Genomic DNA, 27,243 nt, shown 5'->3' on the forward strand with positions numbered 1-27,243 from the left:
AGTGTCAATGGAATGAAGGATAAACAGTTTTCTTCAAACATTTTGAAACATATCTCAAATAATTTGAAAATCAATAATTAGACCCTAGAAATGTCTTGTTTAGCAATTAAGGTTCTAACACTAAGTCAAATTATCGTAGTGATAATTGTGTTATTAAGAGATTAAATTCCATGATAGATAAAATTTTTTAGTATCTAGATAAAATTCTTAAGCAGATAAAAAAAGTTTTAAATATAAATAAATATAAAAGTAAAATAATAATTATAAATTCTAACATTCTTCAAGCCCTTAATCATAGCTATATCTTTGTCTCTCTCACTCTCTCTTATTAAGCAAATACACTCAAAAAAAAAAAAAACAGTGAACCCACTAGGAAGGCAAATTTTGGTTAATTTTAGAAAATGTAGGTTAATTTTAGGACATTTTAACTAAACCGTATTATAAATAAATATTAATATAAATAAATAATAAATAAATATATATATTTTCCCATAAGTTCAAGAAAATTTATTAGACATAATTTTTTTTCATTTGTTAAATAAAATTTCGCCATGCGAAGTTCAGGACAGGCGACTTTTTCGTAAAATTACAAATATTAGGAAATCTGAACTATTTTGTGGGAAATACGAGTTTAGTAAATTTTTATACTTTATTTGTGTTTAATTTTTCCACTTTATTTTTAAAGGATTTTTTTTCTCAAATAATGATAAACCCATGAACAAAAATAGAATTAAAATGGCTTTAATGCCCTAGACGGTTCATTTTTTTGTGTAGAGAATTTTGTTTTTGCTTAAGTCTTTAAGATATTTAATAGTAATAGAATTAATAGTATTATTTTTTTTAATAGAAATTTATTTATTGAATTTTTTACTTGGTTTTTTATTTAAATTTTTTATGATTTTTAATTTTAATCTCTTTTATTGATTAAAATTAAAATTGCATACAATTTGATTTGAAGCATTTAGCGAACATGGAATTTTCCAGATTAAATAAAGTCCCAGTGTTTTAGATTCTTTTGGGATATTTGAATATTGTGCGGATGAAAAAACAAAGATATTGAAAATTTGCTTTCTGGCCTGGGATTTTGTGGAGTTTTTGTGGGAATCATAACCACATCTTCTGATTACAAACAAAAGTTTCTATAGAAATAAAATTTTGACAAAATTTTCTATAGAAATAAAATTTTGATACAATTGAATTTTTTACTTGATTGATTTAATTTTTGTTTTGATTTTTAATTTTAATCTTTTTTTTGATTAAAATTAAAATTGCATAAAATTTGATTTGAAGCATTTAGCGAACATGAAATTTTCCAGATGAAATAAAGTCCCAGTGTTTTAGATTTTTTTGGGATATTTGAATATTGTGCGGATGTAAAAACAAAGACATTGAAAATTTGCTTTCCGGCCTGGGATTTTGTGGAGTTTTTGTGGGAATCATAACCACATCTTCTGATTACAAACAAAAGTTTCTATAGAAATAAAATTTTGACAAAATTTTCTATAGAATTAAAATTTTGACAAATATTTCTATAGAAATAACATTTTTCAAAAATTTTCTATAGAAATAAAATTTTCTACAGAAATAAAATTTTGACAAAATTTTTTATAGAAATAAAATTTTGACAAAATTTTCTAAAGAAAAAAATGTTGACCAAATTTTCTAAAGAAATAAAATTTTGACAAAATTTTCTATAGAAATAAAATGTTGACAAAGCTTTTTATAGAAATAAAATTTGAAAAAATTTTCTATAGAAATAAAATTTTGACAACATTTCCTATAAAAATAAAATTTTGACAAAGCTTTCTATAGAAAAAAATTGACAAAATTTTTTATAGAAGTACAATTTTGTTGTTGTTTTTTATTGTAGCTTAAAACCATACATTGACTAAACTACAAGTGTAGCTTAACTAACAAAGGAAAAGAATGTTTGTGAAATTTATTTGGGCAAAGCCCTATAGACTGCAAGATGGTTGGATGGACGCACGTTTCGGAATTACCACATTCCTCATCAGCATCCTCTACTTGCAGCAAAACTATCAACCAATTATCAGAATAAATTCAGGCAGTTCATTAAACCCAACAATGAACCACACTTGAACCTTCCGAAAACAGGTTTTGCATGAGAGCCGGCTTATGCCGACAAAATTTTCTTTAGAAATAAAATTTTGACTAAATCTTCTATAGAAATAAAACTTTGACAAAATCTTCTATAGAAATAAAATTTTGACAAAATTTTCTATAGAAATAAAATTTTGACAAAATTTTCTATAGAAATAAAAATTTGAAAAAATTTTCTATAAAAATAAAATTTTGACAAAATCTTTCTTTATTCTTTTGGGATATTTGAATATTGTGCGGATGTAAAAACAAAGACATTGAAAATTTGCTTTCCGGGCTGGGATTCTGTGGAGTTTTTGTGGGAATCATAACCACATCTTCTGATTACAAACAAAAGTTTCTATAGAAATAACATTTTGAAAAAAATTTCTATAGAAATAAAATTTTGACAAATATTTCTACAGAAATAAAATTTTTAAAAAATTTTCTATAGAAATAAAATTTTCTGCAGAAATAAAATTTTGACAAAATTTTCTAAAGAAAAAAATGTTGACCAAATTTTCTAAAGAAATAAAATTTTGACAAAATTTTCTATAGAAATAAAATTTTGACAAAATTTTCTATAGAAATAAAATTTTGACAAAATTTTCTATAGAAATAAAATTTTGACAAAATTTTCTATAGAATTAAAAATTTGACAAAATTTTCCATAGAAATACAATTTTGACAAAATTTTCTACAGAAATAAAATTTTGACAAAATTTTCTACAGAAATAAAATTTTGACAAAATTTTCTACAAAAATACAATTTTAACAAAATTTTCTATAGAAATAATATTTTGACAAAGATTTTTTTATTTTATAGTTTTTTGGTAAATTGTCTCCAAATTTTGGTAAATAATTTTTGGCTCGGTTGGCAACCGTGTGTGGAACTCCAAGTTTAGGATCATTAAAATAAATCCATTAAAATAAAGACTTTTTTAGGTTAAAGCTAGATAAGCTTTAAATCTAATCTATAAAATTAAAATTGGGATACAGATCTCAATAAGCGAATTTGCATTCCTTTTTAAAATAAATAAATCTCAGTTAAACTTTAGAACAAAGATGCAAAAGCCTTAGCCTATATTTGAAGCATTTTATTTTTAATCCAAAGATTCAATATCTCAGCTAATTTCAAAATTATTATTTTAATTGAAAATGATTTTCTGTACTTTAAGGAAAATATGCCTAACTTCAAACGCATACGACTTTAACGGTGGGACGCAAATTTCAAAGATTAGCGTTCTAAATTGCAATGCAATAGCAGTAATAATGAACCTTCCTTTAATTATTTGATTAAAAAGAATAATTCCAATATTTTTTAAATTGCGAGCACTCAAATGTATATTACATATCCCTTCATGTTAGGTCAATATTTTTTTAAGTGTACGGTAAATTGGTGATAAGAAAGCAATACCAAGAGATTTGTATAGAGAGCGATAATATGGTCTCATATAATCCTTTGTTCATCCGAGAATTGAAACCTTATGGCGTATGATAAATATTTCCTTCATTTAAATTTCTCATTATTCATACGCATGTTGGTCCATGGTCCATCTGTGTATCTATGGCGTATGATAAATATGTTGTTCTATCAAATATATGAAATGTTACCATTATTCAATACAATTCCTTTCAATTTTATTCCATCTAATTCAATTCTATCATATTGGATTATATTTACATTTATGAATGCGGCATTTATATCACTCCCAAAATCCACTTTAACAAGATTTCAAGTGTCATTTGCCTTAGAAGAGAGAGAAAGAGAGCATATAACCTCCTTTTAAACAGAAAAAATAAATTTTGGTTTTAATAAACAACATTAGCTGAACTTTGTAAATCCAATTATTCAAGGTGTAAATACAATTACAATGTTTATTGAATATTTGTAATAAGCATTTAATAACATATTTTATTGAAAATAAAAGCTGGTATATTTTTTTCTGTGCGCTCTGTCTTCTAGACATTCAAACACAGGGCTCTTTTATACTTTATATATATTGTTGATATTTTATTCATTAAATCATTCTAAAATTTAATAAGAATTTTAACCATATTTTATAGCTATATCGAATTTAACTTCTTAATAAAGCATTCAAAGAGTTAAATCGGTTGTTAATAATTTACAAATCAGTATCAAAACTTAATATAGAGTAATAAAAATCTCTCTATATCTGCCTCTCTCTCTCTTTCTATGTTTGTTTACTATAATCTACCCTGTCTCTTATGTCCAGTTTAGGAATCTCAATGAAAGCTAAAAAGTTATTTTATTGAGAATGATCAGTATTGTTGTATTGATTTTTTAGCCCATATGAATGTGAGTGCAATAAGTTCATTGTTCTGCGTCTATCGCTTATATTCCGTGTGATTTTGCCACAGGCACTGACTACCTATCCACAGAAATGTTTTTTTTTTTATTATTTTAATGCTAGCCTATTGGAATTGTAAGTTGGGGCTTGTGATGTTATGGCCTTTTTCCATCGCATTGTTTTCAATTTTTGCGAACATCAATAAGGCAGAGGGGCTGTGTCGACCACAGCATCATCATCAATATCGTTGGCGGTGTTTTATTTGGTTTTGAGAGAATCAAGCAACAAAAATAATATTTGTTGTTATTTCAGCAGCGGCAAAAATCTCAATCAGATATTCAATGTGTTTTGTTTGGGGGGGCTTTATACTACTCACATACATACACATACATATGGATGTACCTATATCGCATGTGTGAAAGAGTTCTAGTATATTTGATGGCTGGTGGCTACTGGCGTTTATTGTGATGACGATGAGATCACTTCTCGTTTGACTTTGGGTATGCAAAAAAAGGCTAAGACACATACACACACAACCCTCAAATGATACATTCAAATGAAAAAAGAAAATTAAAACGAAATATCGAAAAAATATAAACAACGATCGGACATAAATACCTACCTATGTGGAACATATATCTATATATATGAACGTGTCTACATGTTTGAACCATATATTATAAACAACAATGTTAGGCTTTTGTTGTGTGTTTATTGAATGTTAGTCTCCTCTCCCACAACAACAACAACAACAACAACGAAGCAATGACATAAAAAAATGATCAAAACCAGGCAACTACGCAAAAACGAAACGAAAAACAGCAACAATGAAGTACAACAAATCGAAATTAGTTTAGTATTGAACGTGTTTGGTTCTAAGTGTTTAGTTTGTGTTGGAGTCTTTCTTTTTGTACACACGTATTTAGTACTGAGTTACCATATAGTCTTAAAGTAAAATACAACAAATAAAAATAGGGAAGCCACCGGGAAAGAAAATGTCGGTTAATTTTAGAAAGTTTTAACTAAACTATATTACAAAAGCCGATATGACGAAAATAAGTAAATATTTTTCGACAAATTCAAGATTTTTTATTACATAATCCTAGAAATAATATTTGAAAAAAAAACGGTGAATATGACAATTATATGACAACTACATCAGGAATGGACCAAAATGGAATTTGAAAAATCGTATGTTTACTACCATGAATCCGTCGGGACATCCATTTGCAAAACTTTACATCGTCATAGCTGCCATAAATATTCACTATGTTGCTTCACATGATACGACACAGAAAAAATAAACTACATTATGGGAAAAATTAACTATCTCGTGCGAAAATTCAACTAAATTGTATTCCAAATTTTGAGATTCATTAAATTAACGAAAATTTTCCGACATTTTTGGTTTTTTAATTACCATTTACGAAATCCATCTTTCTCGAAAAGAAAAAATTAACTAAAAATAAAGAAAAAAAATCTTAGGCGCCCTTTTAACCACGCTGTAGTTCATTCTTGCTATTTTTGACAAGTGTACGAAAAACTTCTTCTGTTTTAGTTAGAATTGAACTAATTTGTATGTCATTGAAAAAATCGTTGGGCTAGGGAAAATTTCTTGCAATCAAAAAAGTTTACTTGGATCTAAACTTTTTATCTTCCTATAAGGAATTTGGCTTTGAGTTCGAGACAACGGAGCTATCCAGCTGTAAATCTAGGCTCATTAGAGTTAAAATTAGATATCATCTATCGAATATTCGTTCTCTTTTGCGATATTAACAAAACTATTCAAATACACATAAATGTCCAATCTAAATTTAAAATATATTTCAGAGTAAAAAACGTTTTGTTAATTAAAAAAATAAGTCTTTTCTTATATTTGAACCTTTTTTTCCTATACTCAAAGGATTGAGTATTTCAGTTAATTTTTTACGTCAAAAATATATTTCTTTAAGTTAAATGTAATTTGCCTTATATCAAAGATATATGACTTTAACGAGGGATGTAAATTTCAAACATTTTTGGGACACAAATGTTTGAAATTTAATGAAAATATTTTTGAAGCTAATTTTACGAACTTCCTTTGAAGTAAATTTTCTTTATTTGAAACTAATATTACTATCTTCTACCAGTATTTTTTTAATTTGAATTCACATGAACGGTTTCCTGTGAAATAAAACTAAAATAACATGAGCAAAAAATTTGATTTCATATATCCCAAGTCGTATTCTTTTAAAGTTAATGGGAAGAGAAATTTGCAAATTCATTTGAAACTAACAATATGGCATCTCTAACACTATTCCCCTTAATATCCACACACGCACATCTAAATATGTTTGTTTATAGAAACTCATCCCCATATATTGGATCTTTGCTCTCTCTCAAAACTATACTCTTGGCAATTGGATTTTACAGAAAACAGACACAGTTGTCTGTTGTTGTTTAACCGGGTAACGTCGTTGTCGCGGTGCTTATACGGGATTTATATCCATCGAGTGTTGCCAATCTCAAATTCACATAAATTCGATACAGTTTGATTTTGTATCAATTACATGTCGCGACGTTTCGCGTAACAAAACGATCAACACATTATCTGCCACCTACACCCCCCGTTAATCATTCAACATTCCAACGTAGATTTTTGCACGTGAGTGTTTGAGTGTGTGTGGTTGAGTGTTTAAATTAATAGGGTGCAGAGGATGTTCATTCAATGATGATTTATTTTTTATTTGTGATGATCAAATTTATACCATAAAGATTATATCTCTTAATTAATGCCAAATGATTTAATTAATTTATTACAAAAGAAAGAAAAAAATCGTATGAAAATGGTGACAAAAGCTACAAATACATAAATTTCCCTCAATTTCAATCAAAAACAAAAGAATACACTGATGATGTGATGTCTACCACTGTGATGTGTCTTTTCTCTATGGTTTCGTGCAAAGAATTACGATCACGTCATATGTGAATAATTCAAGATTTTATTTTTATTTTCCGTTGTTTGTTGCCTTTTTTAATTATCAATAAAAAAGCTAACTTGAACTTAAGCATTAACATTCGATTTTTCTAATAGATAATAACAACAATGTCACTGCTTATAATTAACATTTTACACAAAAAATCCCATATTTCAGGTATGAGGGGGAAAGTTAAATTAGAATAATTGAAAGTTCACTGCGATCAAACAAATTTGCAAATAACGAGTAAGTTAATGATTGAATTCCCAGGCTGGTAGGCATTAGAAATTTGTACGGTGAGCTTTCATTTAGCTGCCAATTTAGGAAATAAATTTTACTAGAATTTGAATACCAAATTATTTTAGATAAGAACAACAAAATAGAACACAACACCTTCATTAGTAATTTTGTTATCATATTTTCATGGTGTTCTTAAGGTTGGATTTAAAAACTAAATAAATTACATTTCCAATAATGCAAAATTGTAATATTGTCACACAGAACAAAAGTTCTTTGTGCTAACTTCTAAGATAGTGATTTTATTCTAATATGTTTTATTATTCAATATAATATAAAATATTTTCGAAATTTTTAGAAAATTTTTTATAAAACTATATTCTATATAGTTTTTTTCTTGAAAAAATATTCTACACATATTCTACAAAATATCACTAAAAGATTTCCAATTAAAAAGTTGGCTCAATCTGAAAACAAAATTAAAAATTAATAATAAATTTTGTTATATAATATATATATATATATATATATATATATATATATATATATATATATATATATATATATATATATATATATATATATATATATATATATATATATATATATATATATATATATATATATATATATATATATATATATATAAATAAAATTGTATCAAATTTTCTAATTCTGTGCATTTTTATATGTAATAAAATATAAAAGGATCTGCATCTTTCATACCATTTAATAAATTCATTACATCAATTAATTTCGTAATTGAATCACAATATTTTTTTTTATGAAGAGATATATTAGCCAAATTCCTATAGATAAAAAAATTTCTACATAAATAAAATTTGAGAAAATGTCACATACACAGAAAAAAATATCACCAAAATATTTCCAATTAAAAAGTTAATTGAAGTTGAAATTTTTTTCAATTAATAAATTAATTGATACAATTAACTTTTTAATCATGATAGAAACATTAAGTTAATTAAGTCAATGATTGAAAATTTTAAAATTTTTAATTAAAAAATTAATTGATACAATTAACTTTTTAATCAAATTCGGAAGACTAATTCAGTTAGAAAAGTGCTGATTTTTTTTAATTTTTAATTAAAAATGTATTTCAAACAATCATTTGTTAATCCATATAAAAACTCTAAGCCAATTCAGAAAGTAATTAAAAATAGTTACCTTTTTTAATTAATAAATTAATTGAGTTTTGCAATCAACATCAATTAAAATTTTGATTGAATCAATTAAAAAATTAATTGAAATTTGCTGAAAAAAATCAATTAATTTTTTAATCAAGAATTTTTTCTATGCCCAATTAAAACTGTGATTGATACTATCATTTTCGTGATTGAAGACATTTCCATTAAAAATTTAATTGGATCAATTAATTTGGTGATTTCATCAGAAAAAAAATTTTTGTGTGTAGAGGCTTGTATTTGCAAATTTACTTAGGATAAGATTTTTTTTTAAATTTATACAGAAGTGAACTTTTATCAAAATGTTTTATATAAATGAAATACGGGAAAAGTTGCTAAATCCCATAGAAATAAAACTTCAACAACATTTCTAATAAAAATAAAATTTTAATAATATTTCCGCTAGAAATGAAAATTGTTTTTTCCATAGAGATGAGCATCTTGGGAAATTTTCCTATAGACATAAAATTTGAACAATATTTCCAATTGAAATGCATTTTTGACTCAATTTCATATAAAAATGAAATTTCGAGGAAGTTTCCCATGAAAATCAGATTTCGAAAAATTTCCTATAATTTTTAAAAAATTTCTTATTGAAATGAAATTTTGAGAAAATTTCTTATTGAAATGAAATTTTGAGAAAATTTCTTTTAGAAATGAAATTTTGAGCAAATATCCCATAAAAATGAAATTTTGACAAAATTTTTTATAGAAATTAAATTTCGAGAAAATTTGCTATAGAAATGAAATTTTGAGAAAAAATTTTTACAGAAATGAAATTTTGAGAACAATTTTTACCGAAATGAAATTTTGAGAAATTTTTCTATAGAAATGAAATTTTGAGTAATTTTCCTATAGCAATGAAATTTTGACAAAATGTCTTATAGAAATGAAAATTTGTTATAGAAATGAAAATTTGAGAAAAATTTTTTATAGAAATGAAATTTTGATACAATTTCCTATAGAAATGAAATTTTGACAAAATTTCCTATAGAAATGCAATTTTGACAAAATTTCCTATAGAAATAAAATATTGACAAAATTTTCTATAGACATAAAATGTTGACAAAATTTTCTATAGAAATGGAATTTGGAGAAAATTTCTTATAGAAATGAAAATTTGGCAAAATTTCCTATAGAAATGAAAATTTTAACAAACTGTCTTATAGAAATGAAATTTCGAGAAAATTTGTTATAGAAATGAAATTTTGCCAAAACTTCCTATGGAAATGAAATTTGACAAAATTTCCGATAGAACTGAAATTTTAACAAAATTTACTATGGAAAATATGTTTTGAGAAAAAATTTAATATCAAAATGAAATTTTGACAAAATTTCCTATAGAAATAAAATGTTGACAACATTTTCCATAGAAATTGACATTTTGGTAAAATTTCCTAAAGAAATGATATTTTCAAAAAATTTCCTATGCGAAAACGTAGCTAAAATCTCACAGAAATAAAAAATTCATAAACTTTAAAAATTAAAATTTGAAAAAAAATCTAATAAAAATAAAATTAGACAAAATTTCTAATAAAAATAAAATTGTGATAATATTTCATATAGAAATGAAAATTTTACGAAATTTCTAAAAAAAATTACATTTTCAAAAAATATGCTATATGAAATATAATTTTAGCACATTTTCTAATATTCAGCAAACTGTTACATTGCAATGGAATTGTCTCTTTCATACTAAATGAGATTCACACAATTATTTTATTTATTTATAAATTCCTTTAGTAAATGCGCAGAAAACTTGCAACACCAAAGATGTAAATATTGGATATAGATATAAACAATTAAATTCATTTTGACATTTCCGTTAAGGAGAACGCTCTTTGTTTTGGTGCATAAAGCCAAATAATTTATGTTCTTTATAAATTTAATTGTTATTTGGAGACATACTGCAGCATTATTATCATTTAAAATTTAATGTAAGAGCAGGGCATTAAACAACTGGTCGAAGCGAAATTACATTTATATGAACATTTATACCGATTATGTACTATTATAATTTTTATTTTGGACGATTCATATAGAAATGACCCTTAAGCGATATAGTCACAAACCAAATTAATTAAAAACCACAACTTATGTAAACTAACGATCAATCAATCAAATTTTGATGTCTCATGAAATTTCACTTTTTGTGGAACCTAAACATATATCAAAGTAAATCTTCTCACAAGCGTTTTTTTATTTTTCCGCAAAGTTATTGGCCTCTATCAACCTTCGAAATAATTTATACTCAATGAATATGATGATGTAGATATATTCGGTTTGTTTTTTATGCGTCCTTGTGATTTCTCCCCTCAGAGGAATAATGCTCAACCACTTACAAGTTGATGTCTGATTTTACAAACAGCACTGACCTTCATCATGTATTACTCCCACCCATTTACTAGAATTGTGTCATAATTTATTTCCTAAAATACAAACTAAAATATTACATAGTAACTACAGGTGAACTCATTGGAAAAACGTTTCCTCAATTCAAACACAATGGTCCATAGTCAGAGAACGAAAAATGCAATAAATACAAACATTGTTACTTGGATGTTCTTTCCGTTCCTTCTTTGCTATTTCCTTTAGTAATTAAAATTTTTCTTTTTTTTAAATTTTTTTGTTATTGAATTTAAGTAGCTTTGTTGGTATTGCTTTTGTAGACGGCGACGGTATTATGTTCGTAGAATGTTGAATTTTTATATTTTTAGAATCATTTCAATACAATTTTTTGGTTGAAATGAAATGACGCAGCACAGCATCTGAAATAAATTCGCAGGGGGTTCAAACAGTGATGATCAGCGAAAAAATGTAGTTATATATTTTTTTATATTAAATAATTTAAAACTACAACTGTAAAACAAGTGCATATTTTTCTCATTAAAAATCTATAAAACATATTGACAAAAATCCTATAAATTTTTATAGAAATGATATTTTGATACAATTTTTGAAATTTTGGCACAATTTTTTATAGAAATTAAATTTGGACAAAATTTTCTATAGAAATGAAATTTTGACAAAATTTCCTATAGAAATGAAATTTTGTCAAAATTTCATTTCCATATTTCCTATAGAACAGAAATTTTGACAAAATTTTCTATAGAAATGGAATTTTGACAAAATTTCCTATAGAAATGAACTTTTTACAAAATTTCCTATAGAAATGAAATTTTGACAAAATTTTCTATGGAAATGAAATTTTGACAAAATTTTCTATAGAACTGAAATTTTGACAAAATTATCTAGAGAAATGGAATTTTGACAAAATTTTCTATAGAAATGAAATTTTGAAAAAAATTTTTATAGACATGAAATTTCTGCAAAATTTTCTTTAGAAATGAAATTTTGACGAAAATTTCCTATATAAATGAAATTTTCAGAAAATTTCCTATAGAAATGAAATATTGACAAAATTTCCTATAGAAATGAAATTTTGACTAAATTTCCTATAGAAATGAAATTTTGATAAAATTTTTGAAATTTTGGCAAAATTTTTTATAAAAAAAAAATTTGACAAAATTTTCTATAGAAAATTTCCTATGGAAATGGAATTTTGACAAAATTTCCTATAGAAATGAAATTTTGACAAAATTTCCTATGGAAATGAAATTTTGACAAAATTTCCTATAGAAATTAAATTTTGACCAAATTTTCTATAGAAATGGAATTTTGACAAAATTTCCTATAGAAATGAAATTTTGATAAAATTTCCTATAGAAATGAAATTTTGAGAAAATTTCCTATAGAAATGAAATTTTGAAAAAATTTCATATAGAAATAAAATATTGACAAAATTTTCTATAGAAATGGAATTTTGACAAAATTTCCTATAGAAAAGAAATGTTGACAAAATTTTTTATAGACATGAAATTTTGGCAAAATTTCCTTTAGAAATGAAATTTCGGCAAAATTTTCTTTAGAAATGAAATTTTGACAAAATTTCCTATGGAAATGAAATTTTGACAAAATTTCCTATAGATATGAAATTTTGACAAAATTTCCTATAGAAATAAAATTTTGACAAAATGTCCTATAGAAATGAAATTTTGACAAAATTTCTTATAGAAATGAAATGTTGACAAAATTTCTTATAGAAATGAAATTTTGACAAAATTTCTTATAGAAATGGAATTTTGACAAAATTTCCTATTGAAATTAAATTTTGACAAAATTTTCTATTGAAATTAAATTTTAACAAAATTTCCTATAGAAATGAATTTTTGACAAATTTTTTTATAGATATGCAATTTCGGCAAAATTTTCATTTAGAAATGAAATTTTGAGAAAATTTCCTATAGAAATGAAAAGACAGAAAATAAAAAAGACATTTTGAAAAGGTTTCTTATAGAAATTAAATTTTGACAAAATTTCCTATAGCAATGAAATTTTGACAAGATTTCCTATTAAGTAGTTCCAATGTAAACTTTATAACATATAAGTAATTGATAAAAACAAGAATGAATGTAGAAAACATATATATAATGTACTAGAGAGTTCGATGTCGGACCTGTGTATTTGAAGTACTATATTTACCTACTTTTTTTATTGGTAGTTTATACTTATGAGAAATAATTAAATAAATAAACAAATTGAAAAAAAAGACAAGATTTCCTATATCAATGAAAATTTGACAAAATTTCCTATAGAAATGTAATATTGACAAAATTTTTTATAGACATAAAATTTTGGCAAAATTTCCTTTAGAAATGAAATTTTGACGAAAATTTCCTTTAGGAATGAAATTTTCAGACAATTTCCTATATAAATGAAAATTTGAGAAAAATTTCTATGGAAATGAAAGATCTATTTCCTGCCTATAGCAAAATTTCTTTCTTACATCACATCTATGGCGCGCTTATACTACAATAAATAATGCCATCTATTGCAAAAATAATTAATAAGATTTGGACATTTTTTATTGAAAGTGTTGGAAAAATTAAATTTTGTTCATTTTTGTCAGTATTTTCTATTTACAGCAAAATTTCTTTCCTACTTCAAAAGTTTTGTATATTTGTAATATTAAATCATTGTTTGTCTCATCAATCATATTATTTTTCAGAAATCATGACAAACTGTCAGATTTCATCAACCACAAATCTGTTGTAACCACTGTACTTGTCTCAAATCTATGTACACACACGCGCCAAATGACCTAGAATGGCACCTTCCTTGCAAAATACCACATCCATATGTTTTGTATGGCTGCTGATGAGTCGATCGAACGTAATTTTTGTTGCTACTGTCTAGTTGTTGTTGTTTGTTTGTTTTTTGTTTAATTTAAAATTAACACATGGATAAATGGACGCAGGCACGTAAGGCCTATAAAAGTAGCTACAAAATTATTATATCTGACAAGTACGATTAAGCTTTTTAATTCATATTGTAGATCACAAACATAAACATACATACATAGATGACTATATAGTAGATATATATTTTTGCTTTAATGGATACCAACAAAAGAACTCAAAGATTTCAGGGGCACATGCGGTCACGGACGGAGGGACGGACAGACAAAAAAATGGCACAATATGCATTGCATTTCATAGAAGCATATGCTTATATATGTAACATTTATACACACACACGCACAAAACTAAATAAATGTCCTCATCATACACATGAATCAATTGTTCAATGAATGAATCAATTGTAAGGCTTTTACTGATGATATGAGTACGAGTGCAGCTATGCCATACACACATTGAGAAAGAAACCAACCGATCACTGATCGCCCAATTAACGAAGAGAGGCAGTCGAATAATAAATCAACTAAAAAGGCAAAAAGAGAGCAACCTGTACTGTTATTGTTTATGGTGCTGGTGATGCCCTCGTTCAGCATTTTAATTTTGATTTATTTAATGTAGCGTAGACGTATAAACTGAGTAGCACCAATGGTGTAATGATGAAGGAGTAATAATAAGTATATACAAAATCTTACACTGTATTGTGTTATTTACATTTTTGTTTGTTTTTTAGAGTAGTTTTCTAGAGTATTGTGATCTATTTTGAACAATTTTTTAACCGAAAAGTTTGCCAATATTATATTTTTACCAAAACTCTTACATTTTGTAAAAATTGTATTCCTATTTTATTTGTGAAGATTACATTACAATAGGAAATTTAGTCAAAATTTCATTTCCATAGGAAATTTAGTCAAAATTTCATTTTTATAGAGAATTTATTCAAAACTTAATTTTTATAGGAAATTTTGTCAAAATGACGTTTCTATACAAAATTTTGTCAAAATTTCATTTCTATAGGAAATTCAGTCAAATTTTCATTTATATTGGAAATTTAGTCAAAACTTAATTTTTATAGAAAATTTTGTCAAAATGACATTTCTATAGGAAATTTTGTCAAACTTTCATTTGTATAGAAAATTTTGGCAAAAATTCATTTTGTTTCAGACATTTTGCCAAAATGTCATTGCTATAGGAAATTTAGTCAAAATTTCATTTCTATAGAAAATTATGTCAAAATTTCATTTCTATAGTAAATTTTGTCAAAATTTCATTTTATAGAGAATTTTGACAAAATTTCATTTCTATATTAAGTTAATTTTTATAGAAAATTTGTCAAAATGACATTTCTATACAAAATGTTGTCACAATTTCATTTCTATAGGAAATTTTGTCAAAATTTCATTTCTATAGGAAATTTTGTCAAAATTTCATTTATATTGGTAATTTAATCAAAACTTAATTTTTATAGAAAATTTTGACAAAATTTCATTTCTATATAAAAATTTTTGTCAAATTTAATTTCGATAGAAATGTTTGTCAAGTTTTCATTTCTATAGAAAATTTAGTCAAAACTTCATTTTTTAGTAAATTTTGGCAAAATTTCAATTCTATAGGACATTTTGTCAAAATGTCATTTCTATAGGAAATGTTGTCAAAATTTCATTTCTATAGTAAATTTTGTCAAAATTTCATTTCTTTAGGAAATTCAGCCAAAATTTCATTTGTATAGAAAATGTGTCAAAATTTCATTTCTATAGAAAATTTTGTCAAAATTTCATTTCTAAGGAAATTTAGTCAATATTTCATTTTTATAGGAAATTTTGGCGAAATTTCATTTCTATAGGAAATTTTTTCAATATGTCATTTCCATACAAAATTTTGTCAAAATTTCATTTCTATAGGAAATTTTGTCAAAATTTCATTTGTATAGAAAATGTTGTCAAAATTTCATTTCTACAGAAAATTATGTCAAAATTTCATTACTATAGGAAATTTTGTCAAAATTTTATTTCTATAGGAAATTCAGTAAAAATTTCATTTATATTGCAAATTTAGTCAAAATTTCATTTCTATAGGAAATTTTGGCAAACTTTCATTTGCATAGAAAATTTTGTCAAAACTTCATTTGTATAGAAAATGTTGTCAAAATTTCATTTCTATATAAAATTATGTCAAAATATCATTTCTACAGAATATTTTGTCAAAATTTCATTTCTATAGGAAATTCAGTCAAAATGTCATTTCTATAAGATATTTTGTCAAAATTTCATTTCTTTAGGAAATTTTGTTAAAATTTCATTTGTATAGAAAATCTTGTCAAAATTTCATTTGTATAGAAAATCTTGTCAAAATTTCATTACTATAGAAAATTTTGTCAAAATTTCATTTGTATAGAAAATTTTGTCAAAATTTCATTTGTATAGAAAATCTTGTCAAAATTTCATTTGTATAGAAAATCTTGTCAAAATTTCGTTACTATAGAAAATTTTGTCAAAATTTCATTTCTATAGAATATTTTGTCAAAATTTCATTTCTATAGGAAATCCAGTCAAAATGTCATTTCTATAAGATATTTTGTCAAAATTTCATTTCTTTAGGAAATTTTGTTAAAATTTTATTTCTATAAACAATTTTGCAAAATTTCATTTCTACAGGAAATTTTGTCAAAACAAAATTATTTCTTATCACAATTTCATTAATATGGAAAATTTTGTCAATATTTCATTTCTATAGGATTTTTTCTGAAATTTTCATTTCTATTGGAAATGTTGTCAAAATTTCTTTTCCAAAGGAAATTTTATCAAAATTTCATTTCTATAGGAAATTTTCTCAAAATTTTATTTCTATAAGATATGTTCTCAAAATTTCATTTCTATAGGAAATTTTGTCAAAATTTCATTTGTGTAGGAAATTTACTCAAGATTGCATTTCTATAGGAAATTTTTATATGAAATTTTATCAAAATTTCATTTCTATATGAAATTTTATCAAAATTTCATTTCTATATGAAATTTTATCAAAATTTCATTTCTATATGAAATTTTATCAAAATTACATTTCTATAAGACATTTTCTCAAAAATTCCTTTTTATAGGAAATTTTTTCAAAATTTTATTTTTATAGAAAATTTTGTCCAAATTTCATTACATTGGAAATTTTCTTAAAATTTCATTTCTATAGGAAATTTTCTATAAATTTCATTTCTATAGGAAATTTTGTTTAAATTTAATTTTTTTAAATTCTAATATCATAGTTTTTAGCCGCTTAACCCACTGTATAATATATAAAGACAATAGGAGTGGCATTGTATTTTATGTTTTAGTTTTCAAGTGGATCTTTAAACAATTTCTTTGATATTTTTGCGATCTGATTGTTCAAGTGGCGAGTTTTTTTTTTTGCAAATAATTCAAAACATTCATAAAGACGCCACTTAAACATTTTAGAGATTTTTATTATCTCTGAAAAACATAAAAGATCTTATCATGCTTCTGGTTTTCTTTGATTGCTCTATTCTCCCCAAAAATAAACATGCTCTTCTCTTTTATGGGTACATCTAGGATTTGTAAGAATTGACCTTGCATTGAGAAAACTGTATTGTCATAATACAGTGATCTGAGAGGAATATTAGTCATTTCCAATTTATATTCACATCGTTTTTTAATTTAAAGGCAATTTTTCATTATAATCTGACAAATGTAATGAATTGAAAAATAAAGAATATAAATTATAAAAAAGTATATATGCAGTGAAGTTATACTATAAATTGAAAATACCGTCATCTGTTTTGAGGCAATCAATTTGTGGTTCTTGAGTGCACACATATTGAATCGTTTGATAAGGTCCATGTTGTAATATTTTTAAATTTTTTCTTTCCACACTTGCCATAAATAATTTCTTTTCAATTATTCCAGTCACTGTGTTTGTATAATAACCGTAAATAATCGATTGGTATATTTTATTGTAAAAATTATGATTTTTTCTTTATTAATAAATGGTGGGCTTTTAAAGGCTTGGCAAGGAGAAGCAATTAATTAAAAAAGTCAGCAATTGTTATGTGCTAAGGAAAGTTGAAAGCATAAATATTGTTTTTTCCAAGTATAAGCATTTTCTGCCAATGTGGTCGTTGTCTAAATTACGTGTTTTTTTTTGCATGTAATTTCAAACCTACACAGAATATTTAACACCTAATTAAGGAAATGATTATTAGATTTTTGTATAGCTTTTAAAAACAATAGACTACAATCTCTACTTAAAAGAAGAAATTTTTGTTTTCTTAATTAAACCCATGTTTGGAAGTTGATGGATTTGAGCGATAATTAAGCCACACATTGTGATCTTCACTGAACATTGATCACAACTTCAAATTTATGAATGAATTTTATAATAGGGGCTTATATTTAATGTTGCCAGTATATTTTCTGGATCTTATCCCTAAATTGCGACGTTTTAGTCCGCAAAAATTCCCAAATTCCCAAATTAAATTATAATTCCTCATAGAACTCCCCTATAAATTTTTGGCAAATTTTTATGAACAAAATAAATAAAGAGATTTAGAAAATCAGTAATAATTTTAATTGATGAAAATGTAAAATTTTTGTAATACCAAATTGTGAGCTGCAGATTTCGATACACAAACAGGAGATCGGTGATCGTCTTCTAACTGCTCGAGAAATTAATGGGGAAAATGGGTGTTGGGCACCATGTATTTATGAATGCAAAATTTACTTCTAAATACTCAAATAATAAAATTTGGTGGTCGTTCAATATGAAGGTGAGCCATCATGATCATTCATGGGATATACTCGTATTGTCCAAATCAGTGATGAGCCGTGTCTTAGTCAAGCTGAGGTAATTTTCTCAAAATTTCATTTCTATAGGAAATTTCGTTAACATTTCATTTCTATACGAAATTTTGTCAAAATCTCATTTTTATAGGAAATTTTCTGAAAATGTCATTTCTATAGGTTTTTTTTCTGAAAATTTCATTTCTATGTGAATTTTTTCAAAATTTTAATTAAATAGAATTTTTTTTTAAATTTCATTTCTATAGGAAATTTTAACAAAATTTCATTTCTATAGGAAATTTTAACAAAATTTCATTTCTATGGCAAATTTTCTAAACATTTCATTTTTATAGGAAATTGTCTCAAAATTTCACTTCAATAGGAAATTTTCTCAAAATTTCATTTCTATAGATATTTTTATCAAAATTTCATATCTATTGGAAATTTTGTCATCCCTAAAAATACCCAATTTAAATTAAAATTCCTCACAGAAATCCCCAATATTATCAAAATTTGTCAATGAATCCGATACAACCAAAAAAAGTGAATCCACTTTGAATTAAAATGTAGATTTGTTTTAGAAAATTTTAACTAAAATAGTTTTACAAATAAGTTAATACTTTTTGTCAAATTGAAGAGAATTTTGTAAAATTAAAAAAATTGTTTCCGTTGTTTAAGAAAATTTCACATGTTGAAGGAAAAAATCGGATTTAAACATTTTGTAAATGTCTTTAAACTAAAACGAAATTCAAGACAGGTAAAATTTTACTAAAATTTATTCATTTGAGAGACTTATGAACTCAATTTAAGCAAACTTAACCCTATTTTAGGAAAATATGAATTATTTTTTATGCTCTACGCCACACTATGGAACAGGGTATTATAAGTTAGTGCATACGTTTGCAACACCCAGAAAGAGACGAGATGGACACATGGTGTTTTTGGCAATAATGCTCAGGGTGGGTCCCTGAGTCGATCTAGCTATGTCCGTCTGTCTGTGAAAACTTTTTTGTGATCAAAATCTACGTCGAAGTTTTAGTCAAATCGACTTCAAATTTGGCGCAAGCTGCTGTGAAACCACTTAGAGAAGCTTTGAAGCACTCAGAAATGTCACCAGAATTACTGAGGTGGGATAATCCACCGCTGAAAAATTTTTGGTGTTCGGTCGAAGCAGGAATCGAACCCACGACCTTGTGTATGCAAGGTGGGCATGCTAACCATTACACCACGGTGGACAGATGTGATATTCTATCGAAAATGTGGATCTACAAAGTGGTGCAGGGTATAATATAGTTGGCCCCGCCCGACTTTAGACTTTCCTTACTTGTTTTTTTAGTAAAATTGTGACTATATTTGCTTACTGCTTCTTTTAACAAAATTATTGGAATCATTTTTTTTTCTAATTGTTTTCCAAGCAAAAAAATATTCAAATAAGGAACATTTACTCACATTGGGCAAAATTTAACTAAAATAACAAATTTTCATGAACTGAAATAAAGTTAAATTGGCATTAGCGCCCCCTTTTTTGAGTGCACAAATTGGGTTTTTTTGAACTGAATATGGACTGTTCGAAAATCCTATCGAACGGAAACAAACGACATTTGTATCCTAATTTTAAGTATAAAAAATCCTTGATTTAAAATCGAGTTCCTTACACTGAAAAAACAGTGAACCCACCAGGAAGAAATCTTTCGGTTAATTTTAGAAAATTTTGAACATTTTTAGAAATTTTTAACTAAACAGTATTACAAACGATGGCCTCACGCCGATGTCATAAAAATAAGTAAATATTTTTCGACAAATTCAAGAAAATTGATTAAACATAATTAAGTTTTTTCACTTGTTAAAGAAAAAATTGTAGTTTCAAAGAAAAACTTGGAGTTCAAAATTGCAAGAATGTCTTTAGTGACATACGAAGTTCATGATGGACGCATTTTTGGTAAAATTTACAAATTTAAAGAAATTATGAACTATTTTGTTGAAGACACGAATTTAGTTATTCTTTATGCTTCATTTGAGTATATTTTTTTCCTCGGTCTTAGTTAATTTAACTAACGTACACAAAAAATTATTAGAGTAAAGTAAACTTTCTCCAAACATAATAATTCCATGAACTAAAATAAAGTTAAATTGGCTTTAGTGAAAAAGAGAGTTCATTTTTTTTTTGAGTGTAGTTAAAATATTCTCAAAGTCTCTCATCTCCTCACTCTTAAAATGTCTCTCTATATCTGAAATCATTTCGTTGCAATAATCTTCCCCTTCTTTAAAGTTTTTTTTAAGTTTATTCTCCTAACCGAAAATTCTCTTTAAAATCTGCATATCCAAATTAACTTAAAAAAAATCCTTAAACACTTGTTTGCATACAAAAATTACAAACATGTCACATAAGCCAAGATGATCTCATGTTTTCGTAAACAAAACAAAACAGAATAAAAAAAATGGAAAGTGAACTTGTCCCGCTTCTGTCCGTCTCTTCACTGCCATACATTTGTGGCAAGTCCATGTATAAACAAGTTTTTGGACAAAATATGCTACCATTGAGGTTGAAGTTTTTATATGTATTGAGTGGATCCTTTTGAAATTCCAAGCAAATTAACGAACTTTGTTTAATATTTTCGAGGTCAACAAAGCAAAAGAAAACACACAAAACACAATATCTGACCAAAAAAAAAAAACAAAATTTCAAAATATAAACAATGACTAATGTTGGCAATGAAAATGTTGTATTTAAAATGTGTGTCTGTGTGTGTGTTTCACACAATTCGCATTTTGCGAAACAAGTTGGATTCCTTGAAAAGCCGACACAAAGATCATCACATTTTAAAAACTTCTATAGGCAAGTGTTATCCATATAAATAGGTGTATTGGGATGAGTCGGCTTGTAAGTGAATTTGTAAAAATATGCAATTAACCAACGATTTTTTAAATAAATTTGAATAGGTTCCCTTGATACCATACACGAAATTTGGAGCTCCAACGTTGTGCAGCGATTTCAAAAATTCGCTTTGCACACAAATAGGAAGAATTTTAATGGATATGATACCCATTTCTGAAATTTGTTCCCTTTCGTACTCTTACGTTGTTGCAATAAAAATTATAAAATGTCCAGTAAAAATCATTAATCTTAAAAAGGAAACAATATGTGAATTAGCAACGATTATGAATCTTTGGAGTAAACTTCTATTACTCTGAAGTGCCTTTTTTATTTCGAGATTTGAGAATAAAACAAGTAAGGAAAGTCCAAAGTCGGGCGGGGCCGACTATATTATACCCTGCACCACTTTGTAGATCTAAATTTTCGATACCATATCACATCCGTCAAATGTTTTGGGGGCTATATATAAAGGTTTGTCCCAAATACATACATTTAAATATCACTCGATCTGGACAGAATTTGATAGACTTCTACAAAATCTATAGACTCAAAATTTAAGTTGGCTAATGCACTAGGGTGGAACACAATGTTAGTAAAAAACAAGTAAGGAAAGTCTAAAGTCGGGCGGGTCCGACTATATTATACCCTGCACCACTTTGTAGATCTAAATTTTCGATACCATATCACATCCGTCAAATGTGTTGGGTGCTATATATAAAGGTTTGTCCCAAATACATACATTTAAATATCACTCGATTTGGACAGAATTTGATAAACTTTTACAAAATCTATAGACTCAAAATTTAAGTTGGCTAATGCACTAGGGTGGAACACAATTTTAGTAAAACATATGGGAAACATTTAAATCTGAAGCAATTTTAAGGTAACTTCGCAAAAGTTTATTTATGATTTATCTCTCGATATATATGTATTAGAAGTTTAGGAAAATTAGAGTCATTTTTACAACTTTTGTTGGTATTTTGACCATCTTTGTCGAAATCAGAAAATTAGAGTCGTTTTTACAACTTTTCGACTAAGTGACGATTTTACAAGGAAAATGTTGGTATTTTGACCATTTTTGTCGAAATCAGAGAAACATATATATGGGAGCTATATCTAAATCTAAACCGATTTCAACCAAATTTGGCACGAATAGCTACAACGCTAATTCTACTCCCTGTGCAAAATTTCAACTAAATTGGAGTTAAAAATTGGCCTCTGTGGTCATATGAGTGTAAATCGGGCGAAAGCTATATATGGGAGCTATATCTAAATCTGAACCGATTTCAACCAAATTTTGGCACGAATAGCTACAACGCTAATTCTACTCCCTGTGCAAAATGTCAACTAAATCGGAGCAAAAAATTGGCCTCTGTGGTCATATGAGTGTAAATCGGGCGAACGATATATATGGGAGCTATATCTAAATCTGAACCGATTTCAATAAAATTTGGCACACTAGACTACACTACTAATTGAACTCCTAGTGGAAAATTTCAACCAAATTGGGGTAATACTCTGGCTTCTGGGACCGTATTAGTCCATATCGGGCGAAAGATATATATGGGAGCTATATCTAAATCTGAACCGATTTCTTCCAAAATCAATAGGTATCTATTCTGAGCCAAAACACATACTTGTGCCAAATTTGAAGTCAATTGGACTAAAACTGCGACCTAGACTTTGATTACAAAAATGTGTTCACGGACAGACGGACATGGCTATATCGACTCAGGAGCCCACCCTGAGCATTTTTACCAAAGACACCATGTGTCTATCTCGTCTCCTTCTGGGTGTTGCAAACATATGCACTAACTTATAATACCCTGTTCCACAGTGTGGAGAAGGGTATAAACAAATATAATTAATCGAAAATGGCTTTATTATTTTTCACAATATTCCCCATTAAGATCTATTAAACTTTTCATACATTTGAACTAAATCGCCGATCTAAACAAACAAACCCACAAGTAAAAAAACGATTAGGAGGAAGGTCAAAGAAGTAAGTGTTCTTACCAAATGTCATGGTCAGGGTAATGACCAATACTAGAGCCAATGCTCAATTCGGGTGCATCAGAGTCCGTCTTTAAAGTCGTTTGTAAGGGACAACAAATTTCAGACCATAAAGAAGGATGGGAAGCAGTTTTGTACAGTAAATCGACAATCGTTTCATGACCATGCAGTGAAGGTACAAATCTACGGGCTTGTACAAGATAAAATTCATTCTACTGTACCAGAAAAAGTACCCCATAAAATTCTTGAAGGCACCAATTGTGGCACTTGGCCGATCCACATTTCTATTATCCAGTTAACATCGGGATTATGATCGCCAATGTCGAGTTGTCGAACTCTGAAATCCGGTTTGATGATGTACAATCGATTCATTGATTTGTGAAAAAGTTCAGTGTAGCTCATACATATTTTGTACGATAGTTATAGATTCCCTTAATGCCTTGGTTTCTATTGCTTTCAGTTATAGTACATTTGCCGAACAACCAGAATGGCCGAATTATACGCTACAGAGAAACATGTTCGTAAAGAAATTTTAAACATTGGCTGTCAATAGTGAAGTGTAGTGTACACAAAAAATTAAAGAATAAAGGTTTCTTATATTTCTATATCGTTGATTCTCATATTCCACATTTCCCCTAAATATACATACCTGCGGTCACATTAAAAAAAAATATTTACATTTTTATCTCATAATTTCTTTTTTTTAATGACAAATATTAAATTTAAGATTATACATAAAATATATTTTTTTATTTATTCTTTTTATGTATGCAAAATTATATTTATTTTGTTTCTTGTCTTAATTTTTCTTTTCAGGAACCACACATTTTTTATTGTCTTTTTAAATAATGCAGTACAATAGTCGTTCAGAAAATTATTCCTCTTCTCTACGAGATTCTCCACCAAAATGGACAAGTGGCAAGGTAAGAATAAAATAAATAAATTTGTTATTTAATGTCTTCTTTTAAATATTTATCGAATCTTTTTCTAAAAATTGTCTTCATTACAGGATCAGAAGGCAGGTTATGCTTACAAATCATCCGCATCATATCAGTATTCTACAGCAGGCTCTGGCAATAGTTCATATCACGATAAACCGGTCGATAAGAACATTGATCAATTGGATGCTCTATTGGAGGATTTGAAAAATGAACGTGAAGTTACCAGAGATAGAGGTAAGTCTAGAGTCATTGGAAAATTAGAGATGTCAACAGATGACCCTCCAGATGTCTGAAAAATAAACGAGGGAGAAAAATTTAGGAGTAAATTCTGAACTAGCAGTACATACTGCACACCCAAAAAAGGAATATGATCACCTCCTAGAGCAAAATTTTATTTTTGGATGGTGAACATGTATTAGTCGCAACCATGTTATTTTCTCGGACATTATGTATCTGATTTTGACAAGCATTTTATGTTTGGAGAGAAAAAAATATTTTTTCGGCGGAAATGTTATTTTCTCCCCATCCACAAATAAAATTTGGTCTGGGAGGTGATCATATTACTTTTCTGTGTGCAGGGGACATAAGGGAGCCACCGTGGTGCAATGATTACCACGCCCGCTTCGCATACAAAAGGCCTTGATTCAATCCCAAAGAATTTTGCAGCGGGTGTTTTTACGCTCTAACAGTCTTGGTGAGCCTCAAATAAAGGACTGTCATTTTACTGGTAGTTAGAAGAGTACCAACAAATTTTAGTTTCCCAAGGATATGGCCTTGCTAACTCATCCGTTGTTTCGTTCCCAGTTATCTTCCTGTGTCTAGACGGCTATATTGGGTAAATATTCAACGGTTCATCCATCTCGTTAAGAGATTTGTTGCAGTCTGAGGCCCCTTTTAGGAATATAGTCTTGACAACTTATCGGTAAAGAGAGAAGTTCTTCATCTTTGGTATCACAGTAGACCGAAAAGTCTAAGTAAGTCTCAGATAACGGACTTCCACTTTACTGGTAGTAAGAGGTGTACCAACAAAATTTATTTTCCCAGGAATAAAGCCTTGCTAACTCATCCGTTTTTCTGTTCCCTGATATGATCCTTGGTCCAGACACCTATAATGGGTAAATATTCAACTTTTCAGGCATCTCATTGAGAGATTTCCTGTAGTCTGTGGCCCTTTTAAGTTTAAGGGAAGCAGAGCCGAAAACTTTTTTGACAGGTTGACTATTTAAATATTTATATATTGAACATTAGATCTCAGTCAATTCGAGCGGATACTAAAAACTTGTTTGGCCAGAACGTTTCCATGAGGAGTGTGCACCACTCTTAACGATTGGAGATCAGTGTTTTAAATTTCTGCTCGAGAAAGAGCTCTGTTATTATTTTGTTCTTTTTATTATGGCATATTCTAATATACATACTAATTTTCTTACTGTCATTGTTGTAGTTGAAGGCCAAGGATGCAACATGGCATTACGGAAATCTGTATATATTTGAATGAATATGCCTGGAATACACAAAAACTCTATTCACTGAAATTTTTAAAATTCGATTGAAATCCACCAATCTTGATGTTAGTTCCCACTTTTTTTTTTGCAAAAAAGGGTACTTAAAAAATGTTCAATACAAATAACATTTTTTAAAATTGACAAAATTTTCTATTGGAATAAAATTTGAAAAATTTTTTTAGAAATCAAAATTTGGAGAACATTTTCTATAGAAATAAAATTTCGACAAAATTTTCTACAGAAACAAATTTTTGAGAAAATTTTCTATAGAAATAAAAATTTGATCAAATTTCCTATAGAAATAAAATTTTGGCCAAATTTCTATAGAAATTAAATTTGAACAAAATTTTCTATAGAAATAAAAATTTTATCACATTTTCTATAGAAATAAAAATTTGATCAAATTTTCTATAGAAATAAAATTTTTACAAAATTTTCTATAGAAATAAAATTTTGACAAAATTTTCTATAGAAATAAAATTTTGACAAAATTTTCTATAGAAATAAAATTTTATAAATAAAATCTTTAGTAATCAAAATTTTGTATAGAAATGAAATTTTGAGAAAATTTTCTATAGAAATACATTTTTGAGAAAATTTTCTTTAGAAATAAAATTTTAAGAAAATTTTCTATAGAAATAAAATTTTGAGAAAATTTTATTTAAAAATCAAAATTTTGTATGGAAATGAAATTTTGAAAAAATTTTCTATAGAAATAAAATTTTGAGAAAATTTTCCATGGAAATAATAATTTGACAAAATTTTCTAGAAATAACAGTTTGAGAAAATTTTCTATAAAAATGAAATTTTGAAAAAATTGTCTATAGAAATAAAATTTTAAGAAAATTTTCTACAGAAACAACATTTTTGAAAAATTTTGAATAGAAATAAAATTTTGACAAAATTTTCTACAGAAATAAAATTTTGACAATAATTTCTTTAGAAATAAAATTTTACGAAAATTTTCTATAGAAATAAAATTTTGACAAAATTTTCTATAGGTATAACAGTTTGAGAAAATGTTCTATAAAATAAAATTTTTGAGAATATTTTCTATAGAAATAA

The 27,243-nt window shown here is 26.6% G+C and overlaps 1 protein-coding gene across 2 annotated transcripts in view; it reads left to right on the forward strand.

Annotated features, from left to right (window-relative positions):
* Positions 1 to 27,243, forward strand: part of LOC142237592 (uncharacterized) — a 50,729-nt gene that overhangs the window by 16,683 nt on the left and 6,803 nt on the right. The window contains exons 1-3 of one of the 2 annotated variants that reach the window (XM_075308946.1): positions 6,836 to 7,056; positions 24,552 to 24,658; positions 24,745 to 24,910. In XM_075308946.1, the coding sequence (XP_075165061.1) occupies positions 24,584 to 24,658; positions 24,745 to 24,910 (241 nt within the window). In that variant the 5' untranslated portion in view covers positions 6,836 to 7,056; positions 24,552 to 24,583. Of the gene's footprint in view, positions 1 to 6,835; positions 7,057 to 24,551; positions 24,659 to 24,744; positions 24,911 to 27,243 lie in introns of those variants that run through there. The other variant, XM_075308947.1, reaches the window with a different exon arrangement.

The sequence above is a fragment of the Haematobia irritans genome, chromosome 5 (genome assembly GCF_050003625.1).
Source record: "Haematobia irritans isolate KBUSLIRL chromosome 5, ASM5000362v1, whole genome shotgun sequence".
Lineage (NCBI taxonomy): Eukaryota > Metazoa > Arthropoda > Insecta > Diptera > Muscidae > Haematobia > Haematobia irritans.